At 38.0% G+C, this 26749-nt stretch overlaps 2 protein-coding genes across 2 annotated transcripts in view; one reads left to right on the forward strand and one right to left on the reverse strand.

Annotated features, from left to right (window-relative positions):
• On the forward strand, window positions 1–16058 carry NUP88 (nucleoporin 88). The gene is made up of 17 exons (XM_039334670.1): window positions 1–343; window positions 1800–1969; window positions 2423–2548; window positions 2768–2854; window positions 2971–3147; window positions 3858–4044; window positions 6083–6233; window positions 6940–7038; window positions 8046–8136; window positions 8970–9071; window positions 10263–10421; window positions 11185–11310; window positions 12011–12076; window positions 13577–13657; window positions 14299–14425; window positions 14513–14631; window positions 15038–16058. Exons 1-17 carry the CDS (start codon window positions 89–91, stop codon window positions 15099–15101), a joined length of 2187 nt encoding a protein of 728 aa, XP_039190604.1. The 5' UTR covers window positions 1–88; the 3' UTR covers window positions 15102–16058.
• Window positions 15466–26749, reverse strand: part of RABEP1 (rabaptin, RAB GTPase binding effector protein 1) — a 13035-nt gene continuing 1751 nt past the window's right edge. Inside the window, exons 3-8 of the mRNA XM_039334671.1 lie at window positions 22390–22530; window positions 21359–21548; window positions 21162–21217; window positions 20327–20425; window positions 19607–19723; window positions 15466–18753 (exon numbers count right to left, since the gene is read on the reverse strand). Coding sequence (XP_039190605.1) covers window positions 18652–18753; window positions 19607–19723; window positions 20327–20425; window positions 21162–21217; window positions 21359–21548; window positions 22390–22530 — 705 coding nt within the window. The 3' untranslated portion in view covers window positions 15466–18651. The remainder of the gene's footprint in view (window positions 18754–19606; window positions 19724–20326; window positions 20426–21161; window positions 21218–21358; window positions 21549–22389; window positions 22531–26749) is intronic.

Raw genomic sequence — 26749 nt, forward strand, 5'->3', positions numbered from 1 at the left:
CTGTAGTTCTGCAGTCTGAGGTGGCCGGATAAGAACCGTTTAGTCGCTACTAAGCGACCGGCGTTCCACTCGCCTCGCTGAAATAACCATGGCGGCGGCTGTGTCGCCGGGTTTAGGAGAGCATTGGTGGGCCGAACTGCCTCGCCATGTCGTGCTGGGTCGCCTGAGAGAGCAGGCCTCTGAAGCCGAGCCGGAGACAGAGCAAGCCAGGCCAGCCCTTCCGAGAGATCTGATGTTTGGCATCGGCGGGGAACTCTTCCTGTGGGACCGCGAACGTGCCGCCTTTTGCGTCCTCAACCTGAGGCACCTTGGCGACGACCCGGACAGCTTGGGCGGGTACCAGGTGGGGCGTTTCTTGAGCGAGTCTCCTGGTTCTTAGAGGGAAGGCCAGGTCACGGAGACTCCTTTCATAGTGATGATATTGATGATGCTAATCATAATTGGGTGCTGTAGAGAAAGCCCGTTCTCTTGGAAGGCTTGTTCCAGTTTCATCTCCATCTGGAAATACTACATCTTCCTCTGTTTTAGAGGAAGAAAAATATCTGATATTTAGAGCAGTAGATCTAGAAGAATTTAAGCTTCACCTTGCTGAAATGCTAGCATTTTGTTTGTGGGAACCTTTCCTTTGCCTAAGAAAGAACATGTCTGTAAACTTTGTGCATCACGTTTGGGGAAGGAGCATTCCCCTACTTCCCTTAGGCTGTATTTACCTTATGCATACAGCCATATATGCACAGACAACCTCATTTTTGTCCCAAGTGTTGAATGTGTAAATTTGGGTTGAATCAGAAAAGTTCAGTTTTCCATGGAAAAATGAGGGTATTCATTGTGCAGAAATATAAGTGGCATCTGTAAGAGAAAGCAAGACTGTAACTGTTCTTGAACTCCTATTTGGCAGCAAAGTTAATGTCCACTAACTTTCACAGACCCTTTAAATTATACTAAATATAATTTTATATCTGGGATTGCAATTGGCTTTTAATTGTTTTTTAGCATTTAATGTCACTTATTCTCAAAATGCAAACTCTGACATACAAATTATTTATCGTATTTGTGTAGCTGCCCATCTCACAAGAGAATGACTCTGGGCAGCGTACAATATTTAATTAAAGAAAATAGTTATAAAAAATATTAAAAGCTATAAAAATTGTCTTTCCATTGAACTTTGTTTGTAGATGAAAAATACTACAAATATTGGTTAGTTGGTAGGTAGGTTAATTGAAGATGCATGAAAAAAATGGTCATGTGAATGCTTGATCTTACCTGTAGTGTGAAGCAGTATAGTCTCCAAACAGTCTTGAAATTTTTGTGAGATTTTTTTTCCTGTAATTCTTTTCTGTTCTTATTTTACATAAGTTGGCAAGTCAAAAGAAATGCAATTTAGTTTTTGCTAAACAGGGAAAATCCAAAAAGGTACATAAATAAGACAATATAAAGCTTCATTGAAAAACCAGGAATTGTTTTCCATAGTGTCAAAAGACTATCCATCACACATCTGTTTCAGCTGGAAGAATGAATAATTCCTTTTGCCTGTGTCTGCCAACTTCTTAATCATCTATTGTAATTATGAATCTAGTCCTTGAACATTGGCAGTTACTAGTAATACTACAAAAGCTTCATTTTGTGTGAACACAGCCATTATGTTTTGTAGATTGTGGTTCATGGCTTTGGACGTTGTGGAAATATACCCAATTTAAGTTTATTCAACAAATCATGATTAAGCAAAGCAAGGCTTAGCATAGTATGTCAGTCTTATGCTAGTTAGAAATGTCTCTAATCAAATCTATTTTTGTTTTCAGATTCTTCTTTGCATAAATTCACCCTTTTTTGAAGTGTATCAAACTTCTTTAAGTCCTATGCAACAGCATGTAGCTCTCATAGGAACAAAAGGATTAATGGTGTTGGAGTTACCTAAGCGTTGGGGGAAGAATTCTGAATTTGAAGGTGGAAAATCTACCATTAATTGTAGGTATGTAGAATTTCCATTCATCTTGATTATCAACTTTAGAATCACCTAAATCACCGTTATCACGTCCCTTTTTGTATCTTTGAAAATGGTTCATCATTTCCGTTAAATCTACTTACAATATGGAGGTAGATGCTAAAGATTTCAGTGAAAAAGCAGGTGTGTACATTTGAAGAAAATTTCTCATGAAAGTGTTCTGGAAAGCAGTTTTGGACTAGAAAAGGAGGATGAGATTGAGGTTGCAGGGAGAATTTTTAATAAGGGTCAACTGGGAAAGCAATCAAAAATATCAAACCATTCTAATCTATGTCTCTGATAGCAGGTTGGCCTACAAGTCAGTGGATAAATTTTTCATAGCATAGACATTGTAAGCATGTAATTTGCTGGTTAGAGCATTGCAATAGATGAATGAATGGTAGATCCTTTGTGGCTGAAATGCAGACATGTGTTTTCCAGTACCATACCTATTGCTGAAAGATTCTTCACCAGTTCATCATCTCTGACCCTGAAGCATGCTTCTTGGTACCCCAGTGAGATTCTGGAGCCCCATGTTGTGCTATTAACATCTGACAACACAATAAGGTAACATTTTTTTGCTCTGAATAGATTGCATTTAAGAGAGTTATAACTCCAAAGAAACATAAAAACAGATCTCAATAAGGCCATCTTTTATTTTTATGGTTACTTCTGCTGCTGCCAAAAAAATCCAAATATGATTTACCATAACTGAAATGTACACTTATAGATATTCAGGCTGAAGAAATAATCATGTGGAATGTTTTTTGTTTCTTTCTTTAATAGGATTTATAGTTTGAGTTCTCCCCAGACACCTGTGAAAGTGATAACTCTTTCGGACGCTGATGAGGAAACACTGAGACTTAATAAGGGGTAAGATTGAATCTTCCTCCTCTCCAGGCACACTCTGCCTTTGTTTGTCTGAAAAATGGACCTGTGTTTTTAGAGTCACTGCAGAATAAGTACCGTATCTGCCTTTTCTGCTTCAGGAGAACATATACAGCATTGATAGGAGAGACTGCCGTGGCATTTGACTTTGGACCTCTAGCAGTACTTCCTAAGAACATAACTGGTCAGAGAGAGAAAGAGGATGTGCTGGCATATCCTACGTATATCCTGTATGAAAATGGAGAGACTTTTCTGATCTACATTAATCTCTTGCACAGGTAAAGACTTAGTTGAGAAAGTTCACTTCGTGGCATTCAGTTCGCCTATCTGCACTAGAGAGTTTGTGTTCAAATATAGTTTATAAAATTGTTTTAAAAGGCTGAATGGAAATAAATAAATGAATGTTTATAAATAACACTTCATCTTCTGCCACTGGTACCGTGCCTCAGTAAGTTTTGAGTATTCCATCGCTGGCAGGTTTTGTATTAGCTATTCAGATATTCTCCCATTGGGCTAACATTTGGGGCACTGCAGTGAAACTGATGAAGAGTCAAAGACCAAACAAAGTATTTACATCCAACGCAAGACAAATATATGGAGGATGTTTCATAGTTATGAATAAAGCAACACTATTAGGACACCTAAAAAGTCTGGTTAATTACATTTGATTTTTAAGAAGGCAGTATCTAAGAATTCTCCATTCTGTCCATAGCAGTGTTTAGAGCTATGTCACTTCTCTGAAGTGTGGCTCAAGTGATTGCTTCCAGGAATGACATTACATTAGACTTTGCAAAATACAAGCTTTTTTGTTTGTTCTCGGAATAAATATTAAATATGAGAGACCATGGAACATTCTTAGCTCCTGGTGACTCGGGTTTAAAAAGTTTCCTTTTTCAAGCAGTTAGTTTGGTTTATTTGGCAGGAGAGGGATGATGAAAGAATGATATTAAACAATTTCCCATTCATCTTGAAAATATTTTTATTCTAGCACCAGTAACCTTGGCAAGCTGCTGGGCCCAATGCCAATGTATCCTGCAGCTGAAGACAATTATGGCTACGATGCTTGTGCAGTTCTCTGTCTTCCATGTGTTCCTAACATCCTAGTGATTGCTACCGAATCGGGAATGCTTTACCATTGTGTGGTACTAGAAGGAGAAGAAGATGATGAACAGATGGTATGTTACTGCTACAGTTTGCACTTTTGAAAAAAAAAGTCTTGATATATGGGAGGAATCTCTAGTTCAGTAGTAAAACAAAAAGTTCTGCACGCAGAAAGCTCTAACATTGTCCAGATGAAAGAATCAAATTTTAATTGCTAGAACAAATCCATGCCTTGAGCACCTAAAAAATAGCTTTTTCTACAAGAAACAATCCCAACTATAGGGTGAAATGACCTGAGTATAAAATCCCTTAAAACATTTGTGTATATTTTTAGGCATCTGACTGCACAAGAGATCATTTACTGTATTTCCAGATTTCTTATAGCGATCTTGCATATTAATTTGAGTTATAATAAACAGTGTAATGTTTGTGAATAGCCTATGGGTTGCATATTGCTCCCCAGCTTTTTTCACTGCTGTCATTCAGTAATAAAATGACTTGTGGACTTCAACTCCCAGAATTCCTCAGCCAGAGTGCCTGGCTGAGGAATTCTGGGAGTTGAAGTCCACAAGTCATAAAAGTGCCAAATCTGAAGACCTTGCCTTACAGTTATATTGCTATTGACTTCAAACACAACAGTTTGAAATATGTGATCTCTTATCCTAACCATTCAATAGACTGCTGGAAAAGGGAGAATGTGCCCTTGACAGACATTTAAACTGATTGATTACTGATTGAAGTTAAATTGAATGTACTCCATGCATTTCTGCTCCATCTCCATGGAATAATGCTTCTAAGTCAGTGTTTCTCAACCTTGACAATTTTAAGGCATATGGACTTCAACTCCCAGAATTCCACAGCTCTGGCTGTGGAATTCTGGGAGTTGAAGTCCACATGCCTTAAAATTGTCAAGGTTGAGAAACACTGTTTAAGTGAATTTAACAGAGCCCTGGTGGTGCAGTGGTTAAAATGCAGTACTGCAGGCAAACTCTGCCCATAGCTTGGAGCTTGATCCTCACAGGACTCAAGGTTGACTCAGCCTTCCATCATTCTGAGGTTGGTAAAATCAGGAAATCACTTTGCTCGTAAAAGACCCTTGCTCACTCTCACTTTGCTTACAAAAGCCCCTTTTTTCACTCACTCACACTTTGCTCTCAAAAGCCCCTCGCTTGCTCTCTTACTCACACTTTGCTCGCAAAAGCTTCTCACTTTCACTCACTCACTTTGCTTGCAAAAGCCCCTTGCTCGCTCTCGCTCTCGCTTTCACTCTCACTTTGCTTACAAAAGCCTTTTTTCACTCACTCACACTTTGCTCTCAAAAGCCCCTTGCTTGCTCTCTTACTCATACTTTGCTCACAAAAGCCTCTCACTTTCACTCACTTTGCTCGCAAAAGCCCCTCGCTCGCTCTTACTCACACTTTGCTTGCAAAAGCCTCTCACTTTCACTCACTCACTTTGCTTGTAAAAGCCCCTTGCTCGCTCTCGCTTTCATTCTCACTTTGCTTACAAAAGCCCCTTTTTTCACTCACTCACACTTTGCTCGCAAAAGCCCCTCGCTTGCTCTTACTCATACTTTGCTCACAAAAGCCTCTCACTTTCACTCACTTTGCTCGCAAAAGCCCCTTGTTCGCTCTCGCTCTTTCACTCACTCACCCTTCGCTCACAAAGGGCACTCGCTCTCTCCTCCTTGCTTCGCTAACAAAAGCCTCTTCTTTCTCTGTGTTTTTTTTTCTCTCCTTCTCCCGCCAAAACTTGCTCCTTTTATAGCTCCTCCTCTCTCTGCCCTCCTCCTTTTCTCTTCTGGATTCGCTGGAAGCTCCAACCAGCATGCAGTTGCGCATGCAGATCCTGGGGCCTCTGCTGAACCCTGCAGCTCCAGCTGATCTCCTCCAGGCCTGTGTGGCGCCGCTTTACCTCATTCCCTCCCCTGCTATACTTGGCTAGGGCTCGCGTATCACCTGCCAGGTGCTAAAGTACTACCGGCTGAAAAGCCCTGCTATAAAGTGCCATGGGGCGGTATATAAGACTAAATGCTACTGCTTATTAACCTGATGTGTCTCAAGGGATCATGACTTGAAACCCGTTAATAGAATCATTCCATTTCCCCTGCAGTCTGTCAAGTCTTGGGATTCCCGATCTGACCTCATTCCATCACTCTATGTGTTTGAGTGTGTTGAATTGGAACTTGCCCTGAGATTAGCCTCCAGAGAAGGGGAAGAACCTATAGAGTCAGATTTCTCTTGTCCAATGAAATTGCACAGAGGTAAGAACACAAGTCATTATTTTTTCTTTTGTTCTCTTTTACCGTGTCCATTTAATATCTGATAAACCTGCCTTTTAGAGCATATAACAAAATATTTTTTTTTTTTAAATCCAGCACTGCACCTGGAGTATGGAAGTTAAAAATACTGTTTAATTCTAAGGTTGGCTGGAGGGCTGTGGATCTTCCACAGTCTTTCAGCCTAATCTACTTTATAGAACAATTGAGACAATCAAATGGAAGAAGGAGAGTTGCAAATGTGACCTTGAAGTCACTTTTATTAAGACTTAATGTAGGCTTAGTTGAACACAGATGATTTTTTTTAAGTAGACATGCACAGCATTGTACCATGAGTCACTAAAAGTAATACAGTATGTAAACATATAATGTTTGTCATCTATCTACACACTTTAAATTTTGAGCAGAAATGGCAAATAATCAGAGGCAAATAATTTCCTATTCCAATTATATCATTTTTTTAGATACAGTCAAAGCAACATTGTTTCTGTAAATCCCTTGCCTTATTTTTCAAGTTGTGTTACTATACAATCATGAGCAACTGAAGTTTTGGGAGATGATGGAACTGGTTCATGTAAGAAACTTGGCAGATTTCCATTTTTAAACTCATTATCAAACACATGAGGTGTGAAATGTTTGTCTTGTGTCAATTTGGCCATCTATTAACACAAATCTTGTTTATATTTCTCAGATCCCAAATGTCCTTCTCGCTACCACTGCACACATGATGCTGGTGTACATAGTATTGGACTCCCCTGGATCAACAAACTACACAAATTCCTTGGTTCTGGTAAGTCAATCCACCTGGCTTGTAATTCGGTTTTTGTTAAAAGTACACATTTAGGTTCTTGCCATTGCCTTGAGTTTAACATTCATGAAAAAGGTAAGATACTAATGTGTTCATAACTAGCCTTCGATTTTGGTGGTTTCTTTTTTCTTTTTTTTGTAAAAAAATTTTATTTTCAATTTTGCAATACATTACATTCATAATAATACTTCAGATAAAAAATAAAACAAATTGATACACACATTCAGTATTGCTCACCCATTTCCCCCCAAACCGCACCCACCCTCTAACCTACTTCCCTCTTTCCTTCTTCTTCCTCACTCTCCCCCTCTCCTCCTTCTCCTCAACCTTCCTACTTGCTTCTCCCCTTCTTCCTGTCTTCTCGCTCCGGATGCGGTCCAGGGGAAATGCCCGAGCAATTCCTCTCTCCAAATTAAAACATCAATATTATATACAATAAAACTATTTCTACTTATCTGAACTACTTAAACTTGAACCCATCTTCCCCCCACCCCCCAACCCCCTCCCCCCTCCTCCCCCCCCTTCCCAGAGCCAAGTACAGGGTTATACAAACATATTAAACATAATCTATTTAAGTTTACTAATTATACAATAACTCAAATCATACTAACCCTTAACTCTCTTTAAACTTTAACATCATAAGTTTAGATTTTGGTGGTTTCTGATCTTTGGAGTGCTCTCTGATATTTGGAAAGCAAATACTGATATATTTTCTATGTCAATATTGGATCCTATTTTTCATCAGAACTTTCTGTGAGAGCATGTTTTTCCTAAATATATTTTTCCTTCCTTTTAAAATGCGTGTTTCATATGTGCCATATATATTTATGAATGCTTTTAAGCTACACATTTATTTTGTTTTGTTTTTATCTTTAACACAGAAATGTGATATAAAAATATATCAAATGAATAGGGTAGTTTGTTGTGATATCCAAATCCTGCACATTGGAATTAGTGTTTTGTATTAAATGAGAGGATTGCTCTTTCAGATGAAGAAGACAAAGACAGTTTGCAAGAGCTTGGGGCAGAACAGAAGTGCTTCGTGGAGCATATCCTGTGTACCAAACCTCTACCATGCAGGTAGGAACCAGTGTGGCTTCCACTTTTTCTCCAATTGATGTTCTTCATGCAGCTTATCCTTGGAGACCTTTACTTAATAACTGTTATAGATAGTTGTTGTAATATTTGAAACAGTGAAGAGTATGTTAGCTTTGTTAATAATTTCATGGGAGATGGGAGAATACAACATGTGTTCGGGATAGAGACTGGTGTGGGGGGGGGTCACGTGTACTGCATTTACCTTGCTCAAGTAGAGTTGTATGTTATAGAAAAAATAATTTTCAAGAGAATCGTTGTAGGTTGCATCTTTCATTTTATATATCTAAATATCTTAGTCCCCAGCTTTATACTCTTCAGATATGTTGGAGTGTAACTTTCATCTTTTCAGGCATGAAGAGTAATTATGCTGATTAGGGATGATGAAGGTTGTAATCATGGTATATACCTGGTTATTTAAGATACTATCTCCAGTTGTATTTTTTTCTTTTACTTTTATGCATCCCCGAATCATTGTAGCTTATAAATTATATAAATAAATGTCCCAGAGCCATGGTGGTCTATGCATTGTATAAACAAATACAGTTGTCAAACATTTGGTTAGGAAGGGTTATGCTAGAAAAAAGGGAGACACTTCCAGGACATGAACTGAAGATGCCTGGAATCTAGAAATAATCACCCAAACCTTTTTAAGAAGCATGCAGCACACCTGGGTCATACTGCTCATCCAGTTGGAGTTAAATAGCTTCCCATAGAGAGGAAGAAGCTTTTGTTTATGAATCTGAATATAGTAAAGATGGCTGTTCTTCTGCCAGTAAGACTGCCTGTACTTTTAAAGAGATGTTTTGTTCCTGTAGACAACCTGCTGCAATTAGAGGGTTCTGGATTGTCTCTGATATTCTGGGCCCTACAATGGTTTGCATCACCAAGACCTACGAATGCATTACCAGGCCTCTTCTGTAAGTATGAAGCCAATTATAATTTGTGCCTGAGTCATATTTACTTTTAAGTTTTCTGCAAGTGAAAAATATTGCTGTTTGCATGTGCCGCCATAGATTATAAATATATTACTTTTTTTCTCAACTTTGCTTAAATTTTAGATCAGTGTTTCCCAACCTTGGTAACTTTAAGACAGGAGGACTTCAAGTTCCAGAATTCCCAGATAGGCTGGCTGAGGAATTCTGGGAGTTGAAGTTCCCCATTGTAAAGTTTCCAAAATTGAGAAACACAGTTTTAGATTGAGGTGGCTTGTTCCACAAATCTTATTAAGGTTACCCAGATTCAAATGCAGTATTAAACAGTTAATCAACCTTTTTGGTTGATATGGATTTTTAAATTCTCTTGTTTGAATTTATTACATTTATTACTTTGTCTTGAATGTCTGTTTTTTCTTATATATCTGCTGTTTGGCTAACTCCTTTGTGATACTGTATGCTTGCTGGCACCATTCCTCATTGAACTTGAATTCTTCCAGTTGAGACAATGACCTTTATATACTTGGCTTTTATTTAATCTATCTATGAAGTATAGTATTTTAGTGAGGATCTGCAAAACACATGGCCTATAACCAATAGCTTAATAACTTTGTAGCCTGTTCAAACAAAGGTAATGGGGCATCTCTGGTGCTTTCTGCAAGAATACAAATGGAAAATATATGTCTTTTTTCTGGTTTCCAGATCAATTCTAATAGCAAAATAGAAAAGAGCATTGTGTCCCCCAACTAGGGTTAAGCATTTATCTTACTATGTTTTCCTGGAAAAATCCAATCTGGAAGAAAAATAGATGCAAGAATGTTTTACTGGAGAATGTGTTGGATAGGAGAGAAAGTGATGAATTGTCCGTTTGCAATTTTGTATGCCCTGCAGTGCTTTTTGCCAGCATCTTAGCTACAGAGGGAAAGAAAAAAAAACACCTTGATTTCTCTAATCTGTTCTCATAGAAAGGAGGGAAAGATTATTAGCAGCAAAATAAATCACTGAATAAGCCTCTCTGACATTTTCTGCACAAGAGGAAGAGCAATGGCAATACAAGCCATAATTTTTTTTGATAATTGGTAGGGTTATAAATATTCGAGGAACTTACCGAAAAGGAGAAAAAAAGGCACAGGAGAATCGTTGATATTAATACATGCCTGACATTTGTTTTGACAGTTCCACAGTCCACCCAACATGCCCTCCACTTCTGTGCACCAAGGAAGAACCACAGATGTTTACCACACCTCTCCGCATTCTAGCTGAATCACAGGACTCCTTTGAGAGACATATCCGAAACATCTTGTGTCGCACCTCTGCAAATCCGTTGTTGCTGAAGTACAACATCTTTCTCTTTGTGAAAATCTAATTTCACATAAAGTGGTTTTTTGTTGTTGTTACTTTGCTGCTTTTCTCACTGATGTGCTAAGACCCTTTCCCAGCCTTGTGTGTTATTGCTTGTTCTTTGCTTTGGCTGTTGGTTCTCATTACTGGAATTGGCAAACTGCATCTTGTTTGGGATGGACCACCAAAGCTCAGTCTTTTCAGTGGTCTCATGATTAGACTTTTCTTTTTCTGGCTGAAAGTCTCTCATTCTGTATTTGGCTGGTTTTGCATTTTTCTGCTATGGCTCTAAATCTGTTATTCTTCTTTCACGTAAGACTGGTAGAGATTCAGAGAATACAAGCCATCTTGTTGCTTCCCACTGAATTATTATCACTTGTAGAATAGTGTTTTCTGGTTGATTAAGGATGTGGGAATTAAGGAGCTTTTTCAAATGTTGATTTCAACGTTCTTTGCCCTCTTTGAGTACTTTAGATGGGATGCTCAATGTCTCTGTCTGTCTGTCTATCTAGTTCAGGGGTAGGCAACCTTGGCTCTTTTATGACTCGTGGACTTCAGCTCCCAGAATTCCTGAGCCAGCATGGCTGGCTCAGGAATTCTGGGAGCTGAAGTCCACGAGTCATAAAAGAGCCAAGGTTGCCTACCCCGACCTAGTTCATACTTCTTAATCGCCCATCTCCCTCAGAGATATATTTTTATCATATAAATGTATCCTTTTCCAAGCTTTGCCCCAACTTTGCTTGTGTTTTTTTTAAAGAGCTGCAGATAAAGAGTCTTCCCCTCCCCCAGAGGAATGCCTTCAGCTTCTAAGCAGAGCCACACAAGTATTTCGGGAAGAATATATTCTAAAACAGGACTTGGCTCGAGAAGAAATCCAGCGAAGGTAATCTTGGCTCTTCGTTTCTAAATTTCTAAATCCTAAATGTAGCAAGTCATTTTAGCATTTTCTTACAGTGACTAAAATGAGGCTGTTTTAGGTCTTAAGGTTCTGCTGCCCAAAACAAAACAGAGAAGAATTCAAAGTGCCACTAAAATTTTTATTAGATGCAATGTTTCCGAAAAGGGCACTTAAATGATTTGCAATGTGTGTATAACAGTATTTCTAAAAATGAACAATTCTGCCTATATGTTATCAAAAAAACTTCAAAAGTTTAAAATTGAATTTTGAATCATCTCTTTTATTTACTGCCTGCCCTAGTCTTGGTTTTCTGCTGACTTAAGTGTAATACAGCTGATAAACCTACACATTTTAAAAATAATCTGTGTTATTCTGAGAAAAGCATTTATTCTATTTTTCTGCTCCCCCAGTGATTTATTTATTTAACACACACTACAAATGAAAAGAAATCCCATTTTCTCCACATTAACTATACTTAATGTTTCTACATTTTTCTGCTTTAGTCCATGGAACAGAAGAGCTAATAGTCGTTTTTTGAATATTCTGAATATCTACTTTAAATATTAGAGCCTTAGGTGTTTATCTTCTGCAATATATTACTCAACAAATGTGATTGGAAGGAAACAAAATATGCAGATTGAAGCATTGTTTCCCATCTAACCTTTTAATCTTTTCTCCACCTCAGAGTGAAATTGCTGCGTGAACAGAAAAAAAAACAGCTGGAAGATCTAGGGTGCTGTCGAGAAGAAAGGTAAAGACCAACCTATTTGTGAGCTGTTTGGCACCCCCCTTTTATTGATTTAAACTATGTAAATGTTATTTCTTAGCCAAAAAGAATCCTAGAATGACTTGTTACTTGAGTAGGACACGTACCACTTTTAGGGCTTACAGTCTAAATGACAGACAAGGAACTGGAGATGAATATTATGAGAAGCAAGTTCAGCTTGAGTTCTCACTGCTAGTTCTTTGGCCAGCTGCAACACAAGCAGTTTATGTAACTGCATGGAATACTGCCACCAATGACAGTTATGAGAGATCCAAAATCGATTAATTTCAGGAGAGGAAACAAAGTAGCCTTGTCTAATAGTTAGGCGGAATGGTTTAGAGCAAAACTACACAAAAAGTTATGATGGGTTTTCTGGTTCCAAGTACTGGATTACCTCATGGAAGTAGCAAAAGTTGATGCTGCAGAATTTTCTTGTACAGAAAGTATTTCAGATTCACACACATTTAATAGCTCAGATAGCTTGGGTTTTAGATGTCTGGAGATCCTCAATCATCCAGGTCATGGTTGCCCCAGAGGTGCTTTTCCAAAAGGCAATGAGTCTTTCTTGTTTTTTTCCCTTGAAAATATTTCACTTCTCATCCAAGAAGTGGAACTTAAGAAGATCCTTGGATGAGAAGTGAAATATTTTTAAAGAAAAAAATCAAAGAAGTCCAGTTGCCCTTTGGAAAAGTAACTTTGGGACATAAGTTATAGAGTTGCAAACACCCATTTGTGCATAATTTTGGAGAGCTACTGCCATATATTAATAGGTATCATTGAACAAGACAAATTCACCTATCTTAGACTGGGAGGGCCAGGCATTGTAGGAAGCAATTTATAGAACTACTGACCCAGGTTGCTGAATCTCAATTTTACAACCTCAATTTTCTGAGGTTGTAAAACTGAACTGTACACTAACTAGATTTTTCATACAACTAGCTAAACTATGAAATAATCTAGCCAAGGTTAACATGAGCATGCATCTGCTGGGTGCGATATTCTAACCATTGTCCATGCTGGCAGAGAATGTGAGGTTCATGGGTGGAAGCTTCTGTCTTAAGTTTCACAGTAAACAAAGGAAGGCATAGGGTAGACTAGAGAACCTATTCCTTCTCCCACCCCAAGAATTGTAATTCCTATGAAGCATTTAAGGAAGCCTTATGTTGCTCAGTCCAGGCCCAGGGTAAAACTTAGTTTGTGGAGTTTGTTGGGTTTGGACAGATGCTTTTGGCCTTTTTCTTTTTTTCTCTTTAACATTACCAGGCCTAACATTTAGTCCAAGGTGAAACTTAAGTTGTATATTCTGTATCTTAGTGCTCTTTTGGTTCTCCATAAATGCTGCTACTAGGGATCATAGAAGTTGATTTGCAATAAATGTATCCATTAGAAATTGAATGAAATTACTCAAGGAATAAATAAATTTTATGTATAAAAAAACAAAGGTGTGCTGCTGTCCTGAAAGTAACATTTTGTCTTCTCATAAAGGAAAAGTTTGAGGGAGATGGCAGAGCGTTTGGCTGACAAATATGAAGAAGCCAAAGAGAAACAAGAGGATATTGTGAACAGGTGAGGATATCTTTTTATTCTGATTGGATGAAGTAACTGTAATTATCTAACTTCTTGCTAAAGAAATTGTTGTAGATTTGCTTAGAAGCCCAGTCATTAAACTGAATTCCTTTCCAAATTATAATACAGGTGTTAATAGAGGAGTTTATGGAAAGGCAGTTACAGGGTACATACCAGCAAAATGAAAATGGATAAGCAGTTTTATCTCTGGAACTGCTTCACTAAAATACCAGATAACATACTTTACTGGGTTCAGAAGTTCTGTCAAGTCAAACCAAACCTATTTAATTCAATGTGAAAATTGCTTTAGCGGTATTTAGCTTTTTAGAAAAAAGGGGCTCCTAGTTTTCTAACGATCATTTTTAGTACTGTACTATTGTACCTCTTTTTCCTTGTCAAACATCAAACAGCTAGAGTAACCTATAATTCTGCTAATATTTAATTAGAAAAATAAAACTAATTTACTTTTGAACAAAAGTATACGTCACACCTCACCAAATAAACTAAAATCTACAAGTAAATTTGAAAGGGATAGTTATATACTGTATAGCACTATTCTGAGTTATGTAGTCTGAAAATGCATAGCAAAACCCCACCTCCATTGCCCCTTGTTAGAAACCTGATGTTTTTTGTGGCTACAGGATGAAGAAAGTTCTCCGTAGTTACCATTCACAGCTGCCTGTCCTATCCGATAGTGAAAAGGATATGAAGAAGGAGCTACAAACAATACAAGAACAATTACGGCATTTAGGCAATGCTATCAAGCAGGTAAGTGGTTGCTCATTTCTAAAAACATATCTAGAAAATAGAAGTATTTTTGAGGTGTTTCTCCTTGTTGCTTCTCTATAATTGTAGGTTAAAATGAAAAAGGATTACCAGCAGAGAAAAATGGAGAAGGGCAACAGTCCACAGAAGCCGAGCATCAACCTCAGCACATATCAGAGGAAATGTATCCGGGCTGTTCTGAAAGAGGAGTGAGTCTATTGCTTGCTGAGCTAAATGATTATTTTCTTGCATGATTAATATTTGGCTAATGGCAAATGCCTGCATGGTGCACAGGCTTCTATCTTGGTTGAGTTTCTAGGCTGCTGGCAAGTGCTTTACTAATGCTGTATATAAGTGATATGTTCTGGCCAGAGTTGTACAGATCCTAAATATTTGTGTATTTACTAGCTTTCTGAGAGTGACAGACTCCCTCCCCCCAATTCTATTTCCAGTAAGAGGAAGGCAATTTGTGAGACTCTGTAGGTATTACTTATACATCAAATACCACTGGACTAACCAAAATTTGTTACGTTTAAAGATTTAAATTACAAGCTGTCTTTCTTACTATCCTTGCTCAATACTGAGATAAAGAAAACATTTTTTTCTCTCTTTCAGGGGAGAACACATTCAGGAGATGGTGAAACAAATAAATGACATCCGGAATCATGTAACCTTTTAGTCATCAGACTAAAGACTTACATTTTTGGAATATTAAACATTACCAGCTGCCTTTTTCCTAATTTATAAATTGAACTATTTTTGCAAAAAGATTCATTATTAAATACTCATTAGAGGATGCGTCCATTATAATGCATGGTGCAGCATTCTACAGAAGGCATGATGCTAAAGACGTCTGACATCCGCCCTTTTGTGACTTCAACTTAAATACATGTTTGTAATATCACACTGCTTATTTCAAAATAAAAATCAATACAACCACTGTACCAAATCTTTCCTCATAGATCATCATCTGAGCTAACCTTATGAACCCTTCTTAGATCATCAATACAATACATTTAAATAGAAAGAAGGTATGAAAAGAATTGCAAGACTTTCCTCCTTTAATTTGGAACACTTTTGCAGTATACACCTCCAATACAGTTAACAAATGGTTACATTTTTTAATTCAATAGACAGGATAATTTTACATCCACAGTTTCACAGGACACCAGTGGCTTTTGCTGGAATGCAATATAATTCCAAAATTGTGGAATTTGAAGGCTAGTTTTTTTTTAAAGGGGGCTTTGTAGATTATTTACCCATCTCCCACCCTTATCCTTGGCCACACTGTGTTGTTAGAAGCTGTATAGCCATAGGAGATTCAAAAGTGAAAGGAAACCATTTGACATGTTGGAAGAACCTATTGTGCACATATTAAGATTGTACAAGTCTTCCAGTAATTCTGTGACCTTTTTGTATATATTTTGCATACAAAAAGACTGTACAAGTATACAGAACAAAGCCAGCCTTACTGTTCTTTACTCATTTTGCACACAATCCCTGTTTAAATCAGTACATGTCACAGTGTTATACCTATTTGTAGTAGCTAAGCCTTTGAATGAGACTGAAAGCTAATGGTATAAATTACTCCTTTACATTAAAAAAGTCAGATCCATACAGCCTTTTTTAAAAAAAAGTTAATTATGAAAGCAATTCATTTTCAAGATCAATTTTGAAATTAGCATTTCCTGCCATTAAAACAAATTTTCTCTTTTTAAAAATTGTGTGAACTAGCAGCATATTATTCTTCTCGGGTTTGTAGACTTGTGGATTTATAGTATTGTCAATATTTAATTATATGTATAAATTTTAAATGTAGTACTACAGATCTATTTTCCCTGCGTTTCCTTCCATGTTAGTTTGATTATTTCTTTCCCTAATGATTCTGAAATACTTCCAGGCTTCAGGACGAATAGCAGAACAGTACTTGTTCACTATGCTAAATAGAATATTATGCATCCAATTTATGGTATCATTCTTTATGTGTATCATAGCTAATCTCACCACTTTAGAGATCATAGCATTGCCTCCCCAATTAACACATGTGGTTTTTAGCCAATTTAATACAAAGGCTTAGATGAGCTTGACCATATTTGACAGGGGTCTTTGAAAATGCTGCTTTCCTAAAAGGAAAGCCATCGTTGCTGAAATTTAATGATGTACCAATTGCATCAGCAGGATTAGGGAAGAAGGGTAAATCCATTTCTAATACCATATTAAAGATGCAAAGAAACATGCTGATGCACTTCATTAGAGCAAGTTCTTCATTTCTAGGCCTAAGTCCACTTTTTTTTTGTCACTGTAATGTTTTTAACAGTTTTTTTCTAACCAGCAGATTGAAACAGACTGGATTTCAGCAAATGTTTTTTGATTTTGTACCAGTTACATAATTAGAACTTACAGGGAATCAAGTTGCCCCCTCTCTTCCTCCTCACCTCGATTACTACCCAGAAAACCTGAAACAGATAAATTCAGTTGATGGTCCTTGCCCACCCAAAAAGTAAAATAGAACGATAGCTTTTTTTTCAACAATGGGGAAGTACTCAAGCTGCTCATTTATTTACACCAATATACGAACTAGCTATTGGATCAATACTTGCTTGTTCAAGAACCAGGTCATAATAAACATGATTAAATTAGACTGATTCTGGTCTTTAGAAAATGAATGTCATAATTGATAGTTGCTCTCTTGACAGGTGTGGAAGAATTGGGAAAGAACAGTTGCTTGCAACTCCATTAGCCCAGTTCAACATTGATTTGTTCAACTGCTTGACCACAAGAATAAAAATTCAATAGAAATACAGATTAAACATATTTTAACTACTTTACACTCATCCTATTTAAAACAATTCCTAGGAGCTTATAAGCTCTTATTGGAACCCAAGCAATCATGCAGCCGCCTGACTGGAAAAAAAAATAATTTAAATTTTAATTATTTTAAAAGCTCCATTTTAAGTTTAGAGAAGCATCTTCCTTTCCCCTCAAGAGTTGGATCACAGCAAATCAGTTGCATTTGGGTTCTGCTGGGATCTTTCCATAATGGAGTTTAATGCATCTTGCATGTTCTGATTGCAAGTCCAGAACAAGGTTTTCCAGACCTATATCACGAGTGCTGGCTTTTCAAGGGAAGCATTCAGTCCAAGCATAAACATAACTGCAGCTTCACAAACATTTCCTATCTGATGTGTTGCAGCATTATCTTAAATGTATAATTTTAAACCCCAATCTTTAAACAAATACATTCAAAGCAAAAGGTCTTGTAGAATCTGTAAAGATTCACAAAACCCCTCTGTACTATAGGTATGATACGGCTTAATTTTTTTTACGCCATGGTAATCAAATGTGTATTGATAAATGCAACTAACTCAAGGTCACATATTTCAGTGAGAAAAGTGTAACGCTGGATCCAGCCATATGTTGATATTGTGCAATGCAGCTTTTTTTTTGGGGGGGGGGAGTAATGAGTAATGAGAGATATAAAAGCAATTTATTTTCACTTCCTTTTCTTTGTATGAAGATTAACCTTCACTTCCCTGACCTTTGTGTCTCAAGAATTTAGGTGACTTATTTCCACATTCTAATTATCCATTTTTCCCCTGTGCCTTAAGTTCTTTTTTGAAAATTTGCAGCCTTCTCTAATCCCCTTCTGCCTGTATTCTGTACATGTTTTTAGTTAGGGCTCTTCCAGCACAACATTCAAGGTACAAAAAATGTACTGAGCTAGAAAAACCCCAAATCCAGTGTCCTGCAAATAAATTCATATTTTAATATAAAATATTAATACAATATACTATTTTCCCCTTCTGCCCAACTTGCTATTGTAACTTCACTCCAAAAGATTTGGGGTGGGATGGGAGGAGACAATTTCCAGCAACTACTTTCATCACAGTATTTTAACAGGGTATGGATGAGAGGGAGGGAGGGAATGCCGTATTCCAGAATCATGGGGGGGGGGCGCAAGAGGATGAAGGTAGATGAGTTATATGGAAAAGTCCAACTACACTGAAGGCAGATACCCTGGAGGGTCCTGCAATTCATCTCAGTGTGAAACTTTCTTCCCGCCCAGAAAACCTTCCTCTCCCACCCAGAAACACAACCTGGACCGTGGCTCTTGTGTCATCATCTGCTCTTTAAGTTAGAATTAAATAATTATTAAAGGTTTCGCTATAAAGAGGGAGGTTTAAAAAAAAAAACCAAAATGTAGCTTTGCAGCTCTACCACTGAGGTTGTCATGTTTCTGGTAGCTGATTAATGTCAGTCAGTTTTGTATCATTGAGGATTGCACGAATTCTCTCCAGGGAATCTGCCTGCCGGATCCGTTCCAACTGGACCTGAGCAAAAATGAGCAACACACAACATTAACAGAATGACTATCTGTAAGGGGGATTGAGTTTCTCTTAGTTATAAACTTTAAAGATCAGCAGATTCATTTATCAATAGACGCATAAGTAGAGGTACTGGGTACGTTTAGCCTGGTAGCTGTAAGATTACAGGGAGACATGAAAGCAGTTTTCAAAAATCTGAAAGGCTACCCTGTAGAAGCTGGGGAGTAATTAATTCAGAGTGGTTTCAGAAGGCAGGACAAGGAATAATTGTTTAAACTCAAGGAGGAAAATCTGGGTTGGCTCTCAGGAAACATTTCCAAACGACAAGGGCTGGTCCCAAAATGTAATGGACTGCCTAGGGATAGGGTGGATTTTCCTCTGCTGGAAATTAAACAGAGCATGGATGGATAGTGCATTCTGCATAAGGCAGTGTTTCCCAAACTTGACAATTTTAAGGCATGTGGACTTCAACTCCCAGAATTCCACAGCCAGCATTGCTGGCTGTGGAATTCTGGGAGTTGAAGTCCTCATGCCTTAAAATTGTCAAGTTTGGGAAACACTGGCATAAGGCAAGGATCTCCAAGATCACTATCTACATTTACATTCTAGTATTCTCAAAGAAAAAAAAAAGATTTCTCCCCTTAGCATGAAGTAACTACAGAAGGAAAAACTTTAGCGAGACCTATTTTACTCATCACCATTATTGGAAGAACCCGATGGGTCTTGTGACTTTGGAAGGTAGGAGCAACCCAGTAGAACAAGAATAGGACAAATATCTGAGAGAAAGCTAATTCTAGTGACTAGAAAATCCAAGAACTGACACTTTTCACTGCCTTTGTTCCCGAGCTGACCACCTTACCTGAAGGGTCTGAGAAAGCTTAACAAAGTCTCTCTGTACTTGCTCACTGACATCCAATTCTGTCTGAAGCCGTTGAGCTTTGTTTTTCTCCTCGAACATCATGTGTTCTAAGTTAGCCTGGGAAAGGAAACAACAATGATTTCTGCATCTTGGAGATATGGGGGTGCTTATAAATGGAGCTGCATGATGGCCTTCCTAGTCAGAGAAGACTGGAAGGGTTTTAAGAAAGAAGGGATCTCTTACTACATGTACTGCACTATTTCAAGGTAATTTATCCAAACAACATCTGTAGGAAATTGGACTCGCTCCTCATTTCCAATCCTCCATTCCCTATGTGCATATATTGCTCATACTGTACTAAATCTAATTTGCTGCCTGGCTGGCTGTTCCCTGTATTCCTTTCAAATCTCTTTGGATTTTGTTGATTTCAGAAATACAGTATTGATCCCAGTCAAGTCTCTTCTTTTGTGAACTGTTTGTCACAATGACAAACAGATCCTCCACCAATGACAAGGCTTGAGCACTTTCGGTCCCTTTCCCATATAGCAGTGTTTCTCAACCTTGACAATTTTAAGGCATGTGGACTTCAACTCCCAGAATTGAAGCTGGCTGTGGAATTCTGGGAGTTGAAGTCCACACGCCTTAAAATTGTCAAGGTTGAGAAACACTGCCATATAGCAACTCAATACCCTTTAATGTCATTCATACAAAATTATTTACCTTTGTGGCAACTTCCTTCTTCAGCTGTTCTTCGAGAACATTTTCCCTTTCCTCAAAATTTTCTAACTGCTGCATCTTTTCTTTCAAGGAGGATTCCAACTGTGAAAATGGAAGAATGTATTGAATGAGCTAAAAGCTCTCCAGTTCCAACCAATCACTTGGGGAATCTTCTACAGCCTATCCATTTTTGCATTTGTAAATCTTTTGTGGAATAGTTCAATTATGTAAACCTCTCCCTTACTGAAAGCAAAAACTGAAGCTATCACCATTTATTTTAATCTCCTCTGCTGCTCAGAAGTTCCTGACACCATCTGTTTTCTGACTACTTGTTTTGAGAGTGTGATGTTAGGATATATACAGAGCAGTTTTATGCCAGGTGTACATAAAGAGAATAGCATTGATTAGTCCTTTGACATGTTTCTTACTAACATTTGTTCGAAGTAGCTTGTGGCCTTGAATATGAGCCTCAATTTTAGGCAGATACTTTATCATGAAAAGAGAAGGACAAGCATGAAGGACCACTATCTAAATGGTCTCATCTAAATGCTTTCAAAACTTATTTCCTTCCTTGTAGCCCCTCCGTTACCATTCCTTCTTTATGCCCAGAAAAAAACAATATAACTAGGAAGATATACAGCATTTTCTCCACATTCAAGAATTTGAAGTAACTGCACTACTAGATAAGGATTTACTCTATCTTTGAGACAGACACGAAGACCTTTGAAAGGAGATCCATGTAATCCAAAGAATACAGGGGAGAAAAAAAGAACATCAAGGGGTGGAAGGTATTTGCCATGGCACCCAGAACATTTCCCAAAGTCTTTAGATAGGTTACCTGCCCTTTATCAACTCTTATTTGCTCCAATTCTGTTTTTAGACTGGATGCAGCAGCTGTTAAAAGATGGGGAAAGATTTTAATTTTATTTATGGACTCATATTCAGTTCATATTAAGTAGGAAGGACTAGTAAATTAGGAAGGCAAAATGGAATTCCCTGAAAGGTGCTTAAATATAAAGACAGCCCTAGTCTCACCTATTTCCTCTTTGCAATTCTCTATTTCTAGCTGCAGAGTCTCTTCTATGTTCTCTTTTAAACATTGTTCAGCTTGAATCTGTTCTTTTAAAAACAAAATTTCTGCCTTCAGTTTTTCTTCCAGATGATCGGCCGCAGTTCGTACACTAATAATGTCTTCACGATACTTGAGGACCAGTTCGCGGAGTTCCTGAAACAAAGGCTTAGATAGGTCAAACAACTGTCTTCCTGCATGTATATACTATGGTGTAATAAACTGTAAGGGACTTTGACTTAAAATTGATTTTGAAAAGGACAAAAGGAGGGAAAGATACAAAAGGGGAAATAGTCTTGAATGCTTTATAATATAGTAATTAGAAGTCTAGAGAATTCTCTCTTAACTGTTTTCAGAGTCCAGCTTACAGTGTTGTTTGAAAACATACAGTATTACCACAATTGCATAATAAGCTATTTTCCTTGATGTCAAATGCTTCCAAGCAGAAATGGGATGAACTTATGTGGCTACAAATCATACACTTTATAACTAAGAAACACTCTTTTCTCCTTATGAAACAAAAAATTAAGATAACAAAATATGGTGTAGGCTGCTTTAGAGTGAAAATACCAGTGATTGTTCAAGATATACTGAAAGTTATCTAGATGAAGGCAGATAAACACTAAAACATAACCATAGATAGGGTTGCAGTTTTTACTAATTTAAGATTTCAGTTTAGTTAAATATTACAATCAACATGTGGATCTACTCACATACATTACTAGAAACAAGTTTCTACTTTTCTAATCTTAAAAAAGTGATAGCTATTATTCCTAAACTTTAGTTGCAAGAATGTCTTACCCAATATTATGCCCTAAATCAGGGGTTCTCAACTTTGACAACTTTAAGATTTGTGGACTTCAACTCCCAGAATTCCTCAGCCAGCTTTGCTGGCTGAGGAATTCTGGGAGTTGAAGTCCACACGTCTTAAAGTTGCCAAGGTTGAGAACCCCTGCCCTAAATGGATCTATTTAAAATTAACCAAGAGGTATCCTACCTCTCCAGTTTCTGGAAGGATAAAATCCTCAGCTTGTTGTAAAGACACATGCAGACAATGTTTCCCTTGAAGGCTTTCGTTGTCTTTCTGGAGCCTCTCCAATTCCTCTGAAACAAGCTCTCGTGACTGCATCAGGACAGCCTCCAGCAAACAAAGAAAGAATTAAATCCTCAAAAATCAGCTCTTCAGATTAACTCACATTTCATTAACATGGTAGAAGCAGGTAGCAGACAAAACAGGAAAAAAAATACCAATATGAAGAATAGCCTTGCTCACTATGACTTTATCTCCCTGTTCCCACAACTTAATTAAATAGGTGAGCTGTGACGTTTTCAATTAAAACACTGAAAAAAGGGATCAGTTAAAAGATACAGCCAGTCTGTAAAGCTATTCAACACAAAACAAGCATAAGTATTCTGTGAAAACACATAAACCCAATTAAGGAAATATCCTTGAAGAGAAAGAGCTGGAGAGGAGAACCAATTAAAAGATTAAATTTTTGATTTTCAGAAATCACTTCCCAAACACTGACTGGTGTTGACCAGTCTATTGCTGGTTCCCTTGCCAATGGGAAAGTCTTGTCAGTACTTTCCTAGTGCAATGACTTATGGGATAGTAAGTACTTCCTAAAGAAACTAAGTCAGAGGTGTTAAAACTGGTGGCCCATGGGCCAGATGTGTCACATGCAGGCCATGCCCACCCCGGCTCCACAAAGGTCTGGACTGGAGGCTAAAACTTATAAGAAAGGTTGCTAGAATTGGGTATGTCTAGTTTAACGAAGAGAAGGACAAGGGGGGACATGACAGCAGTGTTCCAATATCTCAGGGGCTGCCATAAAGAAGAGGGAGTTAAGCTATTTTCCAAAGCACCTGAAGGCAGGACAAGAAGCAACGGATGGAAACTAATCAAGGAGAGAAGCAACCTAGAACTAAGGAGAAACTTCCTGACAGTGAGAACTATTAACCAGTGGAACAACCTGCCTCCAGAAGCTGTGAATGCTCCAACACTGGAAGTTTTTAAAGAAGAGACTGGACAGCCATTTGTCTAAAATGGTATAGGGTTTCCTGCCTGAGCAGGGGGTCAGACTAGATGACCTCCAAGGTCCCTTCCAACTTTTTTATTATTATTATTATTATGATGATGATGATGATGGATGATGGATCATCGCACAATCAGCCAGATGTTCAGACTGGATTTGGCATTTTGTCTACCTATCGAGTCCTTACCCAGGACCTGGGATAGGCAGATGTGGATGTTTGATGGTGTTACAGATATCGTCGCAGGATGGAAGCAGTTCCTAGTAAGGCTGCCTTTTGCAATTGACTAATAGCAAATTTGTCAGTGCCAATGGTGTTCAAGTGGTGCTCCAGTTGTTTTGGGATTGCACCCAAGGAGCCTATTACTATTGGTAGTACCCTTGCTTGCTTTTGCCACAGTCTTTCTATTTCTATTTGTAGGTCTTTGTATTTTGTTATCTTCTCCAGTTCTTTCTCTTCTATTCTGCTATCTCCAGGCACTGCCACATCCACTATCCAGACTTTTTTGTCTTTCTTATCGACAATTGTTAAGTCTGGGGTGTTATGTTGCAGTGCTTGTCTGTTTGAATTCTGAAGTCCCAGAGCAGTTTAATTTTATCATTTTCTATGACTTTCTCTATTTTATGATCCCACCAGTTTTTGATTACAGGCAAATGATATTTTTTGCAGATCTTCCAATGCACCATTGTTGCTACTTTGTCATGTCGCTGCTTGTAATCAGTCTGTGCAATCTTCTTGCAACAGCTTACCAAGTGGTCCACTGTTTCTTCAGCTTCTTTGCATAGGCGGCACTTACTGTCTGTTGCTTTCTTCTCAATTTTGACTGTATATGCATTTGTCCTTAAGGCTTGGTCTTGTGCAGCCAGAATTAGTCCCTCGGTCTCTTTCTTCAATTTTCCTGCTCTTAGCCATTGCCAGGTTTTATTATTATCTGCTTTCCCAGCTATTTTTTAATGTATTGGCCATGTAGTGCTTTGTCTTCCCATGCCTCTATTCTGTTCTTCATTTGGTCTTTCGTGTAGGCCAGTTTGGTCTCTCCAGTAGTCAGTAAGCCTTCCTGATATACTAATTTCAGTGCATCTTCATCATTGTTCTTCAGATATTCTTCCAAAGCCATTTTTTTTTTTCTTCAACCATCTGATGTACTTGTAGCATTCCACGCCCACCTATTTGCCTTGGTAGATAAAGTCTGTTAATGTCACTGCGTGGATGAAGGGCATGATTCATTGTCATTATTTTTCTGGTCTTCCTATCCATTGCTTTTAGTTCTGCTTGAGTCCAGTCCACTATTCCAGCTGTGTACCTAATGACTGGGATTGCCCAGGTGTTGATTGCCTTTATGGTATTTCCTCCATTGAGTTTGGACTTTAAGATCTTCTTCACTCTCTTGATGTATTCACATCTAATCTTTTTCTTGACTTCAGTGTGCTTGATGTTGTCAGCTTGAAGGATACCCAAGTATTTGTAGTACTCTTCCTCATCCAGACTCTTAATGTTATTTTTGTGGGGCATCGTGATTCCTTCAGTTTTCACTATTTTTCCTTGTTTGATAGTAAGTGTGGCACATTTGTCCAAGCCAAACTCCATTACAATATCTTGGCTATATATACGGACAGTGTTGAGCAGCGATTCTATTTCAGATGATGTTTTTCCATACAGCTTCAGATCATCCATGTAAAGGAGATGGGATAGTCTGGTAGATGTTTTTGATGTTTGATAGCCATGTCCTGAGTTTTTATTATTATTATTATTATTATTATTATTATTATTATTATTATTATTATTGTTGTTGTTGTTGTTGTTGTTGTTGTTGTTATTTTAAAAAAATCACGATACATCAGGATATGCCATGTGATGCGATCAAGTTTGACACCCCTGAACTAAGTAAAGATTCTGCATTTACAAATGATTTGGTCCACTTATTTCAACTGTGATTTGTTGGAAACATTAATAGTTAACTGGGTTCAGTTGTGGTAGCAAGGCCTTAGCAATTTTAACATTCTAGAAGTAAGTCAGCCACAGCAGATACAATTCTATAATAATTCATAATTACCTAACTTTAAAGAAAAACAAAGAACAAACACAGGAATCTACATTAAGTGAAAGAAGTTTGAGTGTACAGTTCTAGGAAAAAGAATAACTGTAGAATTGGCTGCATAAATAAAAATATAGAAACCCCCCCCTCCAAGGGCACATGATTTCCTCCAAAATACTGCAGAACAATAGATAACTCATAAGGAAGAAGACCAAGGTGTCTTCTAGAGCTTATTCTTACCACTATTAAGCTGCTATTTCATAGGCAGCACAGCTAATAAGACCATGAGGAGTTTATAGGAAACCCATCCAACTGAAATTCAGAGCTAACTTTTGTACCAATCCATCTTCCTGACTATATTTCTGGGCTTGCCTCCATAATGGCATGGCCCCAAGGTCTCTTATCTGTATCATTCCAATCAACTGTATACCTTTCTGTTCAGCTTTTTCCTAAATGTCATTCTGGCCTGTTAAGACAAACTGGTCTTTCACCATTTAGACCAGCTGGAAAAGAAACACACATCTGTTTTCTGATATCTAGGCAATACAGCAATCCTCTCTAGGTCCCAGCTTCAAAAAGTACAGGTGGTCCTTGTTCAATATTGTAAGAAGGATCATCCGAGTGACCATAAAACCAAAACCATGGCCGTCATCAAAAATACTATCTTAGTGTACAAGCAGGAACAAAAATAAGCAGTTTTGATGCTTGAATTTATTCATTTATTAGACTGGTATATCACTCATTTTGTATAATTCAAGGTGGTGTATATAATGTTTCTGCCTCCTATTCCTCCCACAATAACCTTGTGAGTAAGTTAGGCCAAAGAGCAGCTACAATGTATATATGAAAACAGGCAGCATGGTAGCCACAGCATTGTAAGCGTGTACGTTGTGACTGCCACTTATATACACATGCCACAATTTTACACAATACTGTTATCTTGCCTGTGTTGACGTCCCTATAGATCAGTGGTTCTCAACCTTTCTAATGCCGCGACCCCATAATACAGTTCCCCATGTTGTGGTGACCCCCAACCACTTATACATCACCGGGTGCCAGGGGCGTGGCCAAAGGGGGAAAAATGGCGGACAGCCTTGTTTGGTGACCCCCGTGAAATGGTCGTTCGACCCCAAATGGGGTCCCGACCCACAGGTTGAGAACCACTGCTATAGATGTTATTGGGACCCAAGTTGCCCAACACTGAAGGACAGACATCACCAGAAAACAACCGAACCCAACATCATCTGGGTTCTCCTCCCCTATTTACTGTCAAGCAGACCAGTATGTT

Source organism: Crotalus tigris, unplaced genomic scaffold, assembly GCF_016545835.1.
Source record: "Crotalus tigris isolate CLP2741 ecotype Arizona unplaced genomic scaffold, ASM1654583v1 scf7180000017632.1879674, whole genome shotgun sequence".
Taxonomy (NCBI): domain Eukaryota; kingdom Metazoa; phylum Chordata; class Lepidosauria; order Squamata; family Viperidae; genus Crotalus; species Crotalus tigris.